Source organism: Pelobates fuscus, chromosome 4 (assembly GCF_036172605.1).
Source record: "Pelobates fuscus isolate aPelFus1 chromosome 4, aPelFus1.pri, whole genome shotgun sequence".
Taxonomy (NCBI): Eukaryota; Metazoa; Chordata; class Amphibia; order Anura; family Pelobatidae; genus Pelobates; species Pelobates fuscus.
In genome coordinates, this window is record NC_086320.1 from 157823145 (window position 1) to 157834064 (window position 10920).

At 41.3% G+C, this 10920-nt stretch overlaps 1 protein-coding gene across 1 annotated transcript in view; it reads right to left on the reverse strand.

Moving 5' to 3' along the window:
- MYLIP (myosin regulatory light chain interacting protein) overlaps positions 1-9951 on the reverse strand; it is a 35662-nt gene extending 25711 nt beyond the window's left edge. Inside the window, exons 1-2 of the mRNA XM_063451700.1 lie at positions 9673-9951; positions 5102-5292 (exon numbers count right to left, since the gene is read on the reverse strand). Of these exons, the coding sequence (XP_063307770.1) occupies positions 5102-5292; positions 9673-9759 (278 nt within the window). The 5' untranslated portion in view covers positions 9760-9951. The remainder of the gene's footprint in view (positions 1-5101; positions 5293-9672) is intronic.
- Between the last annotated feature and the right edge of the window lie 969 nt (positions 9952-10920).

Sequence of the window (10920 nt, forward strand, 5' to 3'; positions counted from 1 at the left end):
CTTGGGGTTGACTTGCCTGAAAGCAGAGAGTCACACCGGACCAGCACTCCTGTCCGCCCTGAGAACGCACAGGTGGATCAGTGGCTGACTCCGCACCAACTGGAGATCAGCAAAGTGGTTTGTGACAACGGAAGAAATTTGTTGGCGGCATTGCATTTGGGCAAGTTGACACATGTGCCGTGCAAGGCACATGAGTGTAATCTGATCGTATGTGGCTTTGAGGAGGAAGACCAACCACAACAGGCATCCCAGGGTGCTCGTTGTCACCTATCTGGTACCCGTGGTGTTGTACGTGGCTGGGGGGGGGGGGGGGGGAGAACATACCTTCAGAGATATCACTGAGGACGAGGAACAGGACATGAGTAGCTCGGCATCCAACCTTGTGCAAATGGGGTCTTTCATGCTGTCGCGCCCGTTGAGGGACCCTCGGATAAAAAGGCTGAAGGAGAACGACCTGTACTGGGTGTCCACACTACTAGACCCCCGGTATAAGCAGAAAGTGCCTGAAGTGTTACCGAATTACGGCAAGTTGGAAAGGATGCAGCAGTTCCAAAATCAATTAAAAAGTATGCTTTACACAGCGTATAAGGGTGATGTCACAGCACAACGGGAATCTAACAGGGGAAGAGGTGAAAGTAATCCTCCTCCTCCCACGACCACGCCGGCAAGGACAGGACGCTTTACAGACGTCTTGTTGATGGTGGACATGCGGAGCTTTTTAAGTCCTACGCATCGCCACAGCCCTTCGGGGTCCACCCTCAGAGAACGACTCGACCGACAGGTAGCAGACTACCTCGCCTTAACTGCAGATATCGACACTCTGAGGAGCGATGAACCCCTTGACTACTGTGTGTGCAGGCTTGACCTGTGGCCTGAGCTATCCCAATTTGCGATAGAACTTCTGGCCTGCCCCGCTTCAAGTGTCCTGTCAGAAAGGACCTTCAGTGCAGCAGGAGGTATTGTCACTGAGGAGAGAAGTCGCCTAGGTCAAAAAAGTCTAGATTACCTCACCTTTATTAAGATGAATGAGGGATGGATCCCGAGGGGCCTGACAGTGGGCGATACATTCGACTAAAAAAGGCCTGATGAGGGGGACTACTTAACACATCACTCCTATCTGGTGGCACATTAGATTGCACGAGCAGTGCCCCAAATTTGAAGTAGGAGGACCGACCAAGCATCTTTTTCCATCTCCCGCTTCCTAAAATCGATGCCTTATATATACGTCCCCTGATAGGAATAGTACTACTTAACACACCTTATAATAAAACGCAGAGAGAGGAGTCTGAAGAAGAGGAGTCAGTGGAGGAAGGTGGCTTTGAGGAGGTGGAAGACCAAACACAGCAGGCGTCCCAGCTTGTTGTCACCTTTCGGGGACCCTTGGTGTTGTACGTGACTGGGTGGAGGAAGAGACCTTCAATGACATCAGTGAGGACAAGGAACGGGACATGGCTAGCTTGGTATCCAACCTTGTGCAAATGGGGAGTTTGCGTTTGTGCAAATGGACTGTTTGCGGTTGTTTGTGGTGCGTTAAACGGGGAGTTTGGTCTGTCACTGTGAAGCGGGCGTAACCCTTACACTACCTGATTGCTACATCATACCTGATGTTTTAAAGCACGTTCTTCCAAACAATTTAGGAATGTTAGGTGATTTATGCCCTTTATGGATTTAAACCAGACTCTGCATCAACTATGTAATTTTCCATGGGAGTTTTGCCATGGATCCCCCTCCGGCATGCCACAGTCCAGGTGTTAGTCCCCTTGAAACAACTTTTCCCATCACTATTGAGGCCAGAAAGAGTCCCTGTGGGTTTTTAAAATTCGCCTGCCTATTGAAGCCTATGGCGGTTCGCGAACATTTGCGGAAGTTCACGTACCGAAAATTTTATGTCCGCAACATCACTATACACATTGTAAAACTTTTCATGTAAACAGGAAAATAAACCATATATAAAGTGTACACTTCATGATGATTAGTTAGCAGTTATAACAGCAAATCTACAACTCTCAATTGAATGTTTATCTGTTTTCTGCTTAAGCTAATTAAATATAGCAAACAATTAAGGGTACAGACGCAAACACAAGGCAAAGAGTTGTAAAGGGAACAGAATACATGTACAGAAGTCACAGAGGGAGGAGGCTGAACATCCATGCACCTGGTGCTCACCAATTACAGCTTGTGTTATCTGAACTGTGGTAACCTTTCCCCTACTTTGGAGAGAGAAGGCCAAAATGCAGAACAACAGATTAATACACGTCACCAGCAGCTGCAGAGCCAGACAATGGGTGCAGTCTGTCTACAGTACAATTACTGTACATTATGCCTTAAAGGGACAGTGGAGATACCAACAAATTTGTAAAGCCTAAACATAAAAAAGTGTTTTTTTTTTTTTTTGTTTTTTTTTAAAGAATGTTACTTTTGCAGGAAACCCTTGATCTACTTCTTCTCCAATTGCTTTTGAGTATCCACTATGTTTATTGTACTAACATTTTGCTCAAGCAGCACACTGTGAAGAGGTGGCCACGAGAGAATGTGTTGGCAGACTTAAAGGGACACTCCACTGCCCAAAAATAAATAAATAAAACACGAATTAGTAGATATACACCATATGAAAGCTTGCATGTATTTACTTTAGCATTTTAGATTGGGTGCACATCTAAAAACCGCTTTCAAAACCTGCAGTTTTCTTGTCTGCTGCCTTTGCAAACCTCCCCCTTCAACCCCTGCCCACACTTTCTGTGGCTGTCCCATCACAGACTTCCTAATGAGAGATCTTTGCAAGGCAGATGCAGTCGTTTGAAAGAAATTTATATTATTAAAATGTTGCCTGCAGCATCTTTATAAATTAACTACACAGAGTTTAAGTTTGTAGCTTGTAGCTTGCATTAAAAAAAAAAAAATTAAAAAAAAAAAGGGAAAAGGAAGCAGACCAATCAGGAACATCGAGTCTGTGGTGATCTATATGACAGCTCCTGGGAGCAACACAAGGCTACCGGGAGTCAATGACCTGTAGTTACACAATAACATCCCGTACTGTGAAGTCTTGTGATTTCCTTCAGGGACTCGCAATTGTACCAAAAGCTCAATAAATATTTTAGCTGTAACACACACGATGAAAACCATACAAGTGTAAAACAAAAATTAAAGGGTAGTAAATTCTAAGTTTAAAAAAAATAAAAACAAAAACCCATAACACTCCATGTTTGTCGAAGTATCCATAAATTTATGCTGCAGGCATCTATCTCATTATCGCTCATGGAGCTTACTCATTAAAAGGAGTCCGGTCATCTTCAACACTATTACAGACTACTTTTCCTTACGTACATCTCAGTACTTGATAAAGGGCCGAGCTTAGGTCAAGCTTCACACCCTTAAGGTTTTTACCTGCAAAAGGCTAGCTGTCTTTGGTGGTCCCTTGCGGACAAGCCCTGAGAAAGAATTGGATTGTTCTTTCCCAATATAAAAGAAAAAAATTGAAGTGAATATCTCAAGGGAAGTTAACACTATGAATAAATAAAAGGGAGCATGAAATACTGCCCAAACCCATTGTTAGGGTGTTCCAGTTCAGCACAGAGCAATGGTGTCTTTTTTTTTTTTTGACTGTTCATACATTATGCTAAAACAGTGTAATCTGGCACCCTATGCTGGAAAAAAATGTGAGCTGGTTTCAGAGGGAGGGAGTTTCCTGCTTTGCTGTACTTGTGGTTTAGAATGACCTATAATAACACAGTCAGGCATATGAGGTTACTATAGGACAAACTGGTGAAGTTACAGTTACACTGTAGCTAGAAATGAACAAGAAAATAACGTAACTTATTAGCCAACATCCAACAGCACAGCGAATTAAAACTGCCACATAGAACTAAAGCACTTCAAATTGGTCTTAAAATGTTAACAAAAAAAAACATGTAACCTTTTAATTAATGCATAGAATGCATAACCTTTATGGGGTGGAGGGGGTGTAAAAGAAGTTTGAGTGCTCTCCTAGACTAGAAGGAAAAAGTTGAGATAATAAACACGCATGTACATACATCCAACACAGTCCACACAACAGTTTAATCAGTATACAGAAGTAACAGAGGTAATATAACGGATATACTAGAGAAAAATAATGTAGCTTTAACAAGCTTAGCTATACAGTCAAATCACAAAAATGGCTCAATTTTTAGGCAAAGTATTTTACCCAGAATCTGATTAAAGCTTTAAAAAAAAAATAACAGAAACACAGGAGCTTGCCTACATCCTACAGAGAGCTAATGTATACAGCACATAAAATTCACAAATCCTTGTTTGGTTCTCATTTTTGGTTACCAAAGGCAGCCTTTTTAGACAACCTTCTCAAAGCTAGCCCCTTCCAATAACATACATGACTACCACTCAGCTAATCGGCCAAATATGCTCAACAAATGCAATAAAACTTTCATTTAAAAAAAAAAAAAAAAAAAAAAAGTAAATTGATGCGTCAGCCATCTTTAGACCAGGGTAACAACATTCTAAGATATATTTTGTCACACAACAATACAATCATCTCACTTAATGTTCAAATATGTTCTTCCTAATCCAAACCTTTACAAAAAAATGTTTTCTTAAAAACACAATTGTGTTGTGCATAGGAATTTATGGACTGCAATAACTAAGCAACTCATAAGACAAGCAAATCATTAGCACACTGGGGAATTCAGAAATGCATAGCTAAACCATCTAACTAGTACAGCTATAATATTGACATAGATTTACAATTTGCTGTTACCCCATTACCAAATCCTAGTAATCGGCACTAAAAACAACAACAACAACAACAACAACTATTACACAGCTAGAATGAAGCAAAAGGGAAGGGTGGACTGACCATGTTTATTCTCTAAAAATATGAATAAGAAACTATATCGAAAATCAGTGGATTTCTAGTATTTCTGACTATTTTTGCACCTGAAACAAAAAATAAATAAAAAGTATAGGAGAACATGGTAAATGCATAAACTCGAGGAAGTTTTTACATAGGTCAGTTCCCACATTCATAAAAGAAGAGCAAAAATAAGTTTCCAGGTAGATATAATCTTAGAGAGGATATAACTCAGTCTTCGCACAATACGGTCCTTACCTGGTCTGCTCCTGAAGGATAAGATGGGGTTCCACAAAGAACTTGACCCGCAGCTTCATTCTGTAAGGGGCCAGCCCATCCATTTGCTGTGATATTCGATTTCGAAGATTCAACCATAAATTTTCTCCCTTATTTCCAATGAACTGGAGCCCAAAGTAATCCACTTCTATAATCCCTAATCTTTTGCATACCTAAAATTAAAGGAAAAGGTGTATTTATGTTAATATGTGCTTTATTACTCTCCATGCATTCCTCCCCCCCAACACAGTCTGTGCCAACAAGCCCCTACTTCTGGTGGTCTAGTTTCTAGTTAGCTCCACTCACTTAGTGGCTGGAACTAGACTATCCCTTCACTACTTCCATAGAACCATGAAGTTTTGAAAAAAAAAAAAAAAAAAATAAAATATAAAACACACACACACACACACACACACACACACACACACACACACAAAAAAAATGTAAGTTACAGTTGTGCAGATTTGCTATATATACACACCCATCTTGGCAGTTCCACGCTAAATTCTGCAGAGTTTTCCTCATGTTATACTATTTAATGAATACATTGCATAAGTGACATGGGGAAAAAAAAAAAAGTTACAAAAAAGCTTAACACGCACGAATATAAAAGTGAATTGAGAAAACATACTGCACTTGAATACTGTTTGCTAAATCCTGCAATGTTTTCCTCCTTAGGTAAATAAAAAAGGCACAAAATGACCAAACTAGAGCAAGGCCAATCACCTGCAATATGTACCCAACTAGCAATATACAGATTAACCTACTGATAACATGTAACATAAGCTTCTATCACACTACTTTCAAAAAAAATGAAATTTATTTAGCTTACTTGTTTTAAGCTCCCCCCTCCTCCTCAACAAAACATTAAATCATTTGCTGCACATCAAGTTCTTTGGGATACTTTCACTTCGTATTGTACAAGTACAAAACATACAAAGCGCCAACATATACGATTGTATAATATATTCACGGTGCCCTGTCATTACAATTATTTTATACCATAACCTCAAATAAATAAACGTGAAGATAACGAAGCTGCTTTTGTCAAATAATTATGGGAAATGTAGTCAAATAGCTAAGTAGGCACAGGCTAGATGCTTCGGATAGAAATATTTTAATATCACCATTATAAATCAAGTGGATTAAATTCACACTATGTATTAAAGGCAAACTGTCACTTTTCTGGTAACTACACCATAGAATAAAAACATTTAAATATCACTTACAACATGTGTTAACCTTTTTTTATGTGATGGTTAATATTCTTTTATTTTTATATTACAGTTTTAACGCCAGACTGATTTACTAAACCTTAACTTACAAAAAAAAAAAAAAAAATGCTCTTTTATATTAAAGAAAGTGACTTTGCCATACAAAACTATAAAAGTTGCATTACCTCTATGGATTTGATGGCTGTGAAATCTGTTTTCTTTAAACACTATCCTAACCTAAAAGACCGCCGATGGTGCCAGCAGGAAAGAATGTGTTTAAAGGAAAAATTGCTTACCCAAGTCCAAATAGATATTGGACAACACGATTACACTGAGGATTTGAAGTGAACCAACATTTTGGAGACTGAAGCAAGCTTTACATTACTACAAACACACACATTTGTAACAGAACTGGGGAATGCAACCCGATATTGTTTTTTTAAATTACTATAAGAGAGTCAGAAAAACCTTATTGGCAGAACCTAAAACAAAACTAATTGCAATATAATTGGCACTAAAGTTTTTGATTACAACAGATATGGCAGGTATATAGTGTCATGTGCCAGAGAACTTAATTCCAGAAATAAATTCTTTGGCATTGTACAAAGAAAGAACCATTGTTGCAAAACAACATACTTCACAGGCAGACAGAATAGTTAAACATAGAAGTTGGCATGCAAATATAAATTGTGCATAGGATAACATTTCCAGATAGGTGCATTGAGAACAGTGAAAGATAAGTTATAGGAAATCAATGACTGAAAACAAAAAAGGGTGAAAGGTCAACATTTATGGCACATGATTTATGGGTAACAGACAGTTTGGTGGGAGGGAGACAAATGTGAAACAAACAAACACACACACACACACACACACACACACACACACAGCCAAATACCGTAGCACTGCACAATATAGATTTTTAAAATGTTATTCCACCAAGAAATGCAACATCTGCCCACAAACTAAATTCAATGTAAAAGACGAAATGCTTTAGAGAAATAAATTAGTCTCGAAGAGGGCATTTTAAAAATAAAACAGGCAAGAAAAGAAACATTAACATTTATAATTTTAATGGCACGACAAGAAAGCAAGTCAAGGCATAAAGTTCTTTCTTTCCATGTCTGTTCCAGAGATAGACAAGTGCATAAGGTAAGTGCCGACCTTCAGTAACCTTGTCAAAGAATGCTCTTCTCCAGCTTTTAGTGTCAAGAGGAGTCAACAATAAGTGAGAATACAAGTTGCCATGAATCTTAGGCTGCAAACGGTGACAGAGTAATAAAACGGTAATAAAGGCACGGCTAGCTTTTCATACAGTTATATGGCACATCAGATTGTGCAAACAATGCTACCCAGAGCTCAAGTGTTTGCTTTTGGAGACTGCCAGTCTGCACCAAATGTAAAATGTAACCTGGGATACAAAAGGCCTGGACATATACGCTTTTAGAACATCTTTAAACACCAAGCTGCAGATCTTATAAGGGAGGTTCACAACACAGCAATTATCTAGTAAATACACAAAATATATTGGGGTAAATTTGGCCATTTTGGGCAGGTTTATTTGCCAAGTGGTCTACATAGACTAAATTTAAAACACCGCTGAAGTATCTCTGAAATTCTCACCAATTTACTTGTTATACATTTTATAGCTCACAGACGTGTAAATTATTTTTTTTTCCCCTGCTGTACCAAACACATTATTTGATTGTACTGTTGTTGATTGTACTCCCACCTTATTTGATTGATATTTCCTGTCCTAATGTGTCTTATACACCACCCACTATAGACTAAGCTCATTTGGTCCTCTTCAACCGATTGTTCATGTAAATTCTCTTGTAATTGTCCTATTTATAGTTACATCCCCCCGCTCATAATATTGTAGAGCGCTACGGAATCTGTTGGCGCTATATAAATGGCAATAAATAATAATAATAATAATAATAATAATAATAGAAAAATTCCAATGTTTTAAATACAACGAGAAACATGCAGAAAGTTATGACATTTGAGAAAGAAGAAAAAAAAAATACAATGAGAAACAAGTTGAGGGAAAAAAAAAAAAAAAAAAAAAGGAGAAAGGCTCCCACTCAGCTTTTGTTGTTGTTAGTTTAGTTTTATAAAACCTGAATCAACATTCCAAAACGTTTGTGTGTGGGTTTGAAATTAAGTTGATGTAGGATAGCCATAAGCAGGAAGCAATGTTTTCATTCTGTATGAGAGATACTAAAACCACATACTTAGTTTGTAAAAGAGGAAGCACAATTTTTGCCATGGGCACTACTGAAAATTCAGTAGCATTTAACTAGATGACATAGACTTGCGCACCAAGTTCACAATAAAGAAAAATATATAATAAAAACCAGGTATTTGCTAATGTAACCTGTAGCCCAATGCTACAGTCAGTGTGCTATACCTTTAAAACCAGCACATTTCAAATCATAGCTAAAACAACACATGGATCAAATTACAGGCAGACGCAAACAAAGAAACCGGGCTGCCTTCAAAAACATCAACTTTGTAACCCATAAAGGACATGATCACAATTTTGGCAATTTGATACAAGTTTACTATAAAATTGTGTTACTGAATGCTAAATTAAGTATACAAATTCAGTATAGGTTACATATCATACATTATACAAATATTAACCCAATTTTTACAGCAGGTTCATTCCAACTGGTCAATCAGGTAATAAATACATAAATAATCAATTTGCAACCACCATGAATTATATATGATGTCTTTAGGAGAAGCCCATTTTAGACATTTTACACTGAGAAGTATTTAAAACCTACTGCAAAGTTTCCCCAGTCAGTCTTAAAACACAACATGAAACCTGAATTCAGAATGGAGATATTTTTAGCCAAAGCATAAATGTGAAAAACAAGGATTAGGTGTACAATGAAGAGATATATAAAAAGCAGCAAAAAAAATAAGTCGCATATGCAGTGTGTGGGCTGAAACTAGACATGTTTCCACCTTAATTGTAGGAAAAGCAACAGTTTGAGAGCAGAGGCAGAGCTGGGCACAGTTCCTGCCAGCCTAGGTGGGCACACAGGAGGCAGTGAATGGCTCACAGCCTGGTAGCCCAGTATGGGGGCTGGGTACCGAGTTACAGAGATCTGACAGTAAATAGTGGCAGTGGGTGCACTTATTGTAGAACTCAGGAAAACAAAAACAAGGGTTAAAGAAGTGACCAGACAGAACAGGTAGTAAACACACAGCAATGCTGGCTAGGGGGGGAAATAATCCCTTTATTATAACATTTAGCATATTAAGATGCCCAGAGTGAGCCACCCGGAGACCCCCGGTTGGTAGCCCCCCACAAAGCTTCATTACCTGGTTCAGACAGTCCTCCCCGTTTGCCTTGGTATCAACCTCAACCTCCATGACCACCGCATCCGGCCTCGTCACATAGCAGAGCATGGCAGCGGTGCGGTGGGTGCTCTCCTCGGTGGGTGTCTGTGACTTCCCTCCACCCGGACCCCGGTATGTCAGTGTCGGCGAGCCTGGCCCCGCTCACTGTGTGCAGGGAGAGCAAGGCATACAGGAGCCAGCCAGCAGCCTCTGCACCGGGGAATGAGGAGCTCCGGACACACAGTCCCTGCCTGCAACATACATAATAAGCCCTTCCTCCCATGTGATGCACTCCCCCGCTCACTCATTGGCTCAATGACAGCTGTGCAACTGAAACCGAGCCTAACCGTGCCTCCCCAGCCACCAGGACTGTCTCCCCAGACAGCTAGCCACCAGGACTGCCTTCCAGACAGCTAGCCACCAGGACTGCCTTCCAGACAGCTAGCCACCAGGACTGTCTCCCCAGACAGCTAGCCACCAGGACTGCCTTCCAGACAGCTAGCCACCAGGACTGTCTCCCCAGACAGCTAGCCACCAGGACTGTCTCCCCAGACAGCTAGCCACCAGGACTGTCTCCCCAGACAGCTAGCCACCAGGACTGTCTCCCCAGACAGCTAGCCACCAGGACTGTCTCCCCAGACAGCTAGCCACCAGGACTGTCTCCCCAGACAGCTAGCCACCAGGACTGTCTCCCCAGACAGCTAGCCACCAGGACTGTCTCCCCAGACAGCTAGCCACCAGGACTGTCTCCCCAGACAGCTAGCCACCAGGACTGTCTCCCCAGACAGCTAGCCACCAGGACTGCCTTCCAGACAGCTAGCCACCAGGACTGTTTCCCCACACAGCTAGCCACCAGGACTGTTTCCCCACACAGCTAGCCACCAGGACTGTTTCCCCACACAGCTAGCCACCAGGACTGTTTCCCCACACAGCTAGCCACCAGGACTGTTTCCCCACACAGCTAGCCACCAGGACTGCCTCCCCAGCCACCAGGACTGCCTCCCCAGACAGCTAGCCACCAGGACTGTTTCCCCAGACAGCTAGCCACCAGGACTGCCCCCCCAGACAGCTAGCCACCAGGACTGCCTCCCCCAGCCACCAGGACTGCCTCCCCCAGCCACCAGGACTGCCTCCCCCAGCCACCAGGACTGCCTCCCCCAGCCACCAGGACTGCCTCCCCCAGGCACCAGGACTGCGTCCCCCAGCCACCAGGACTGCGTCCCCCAGCCA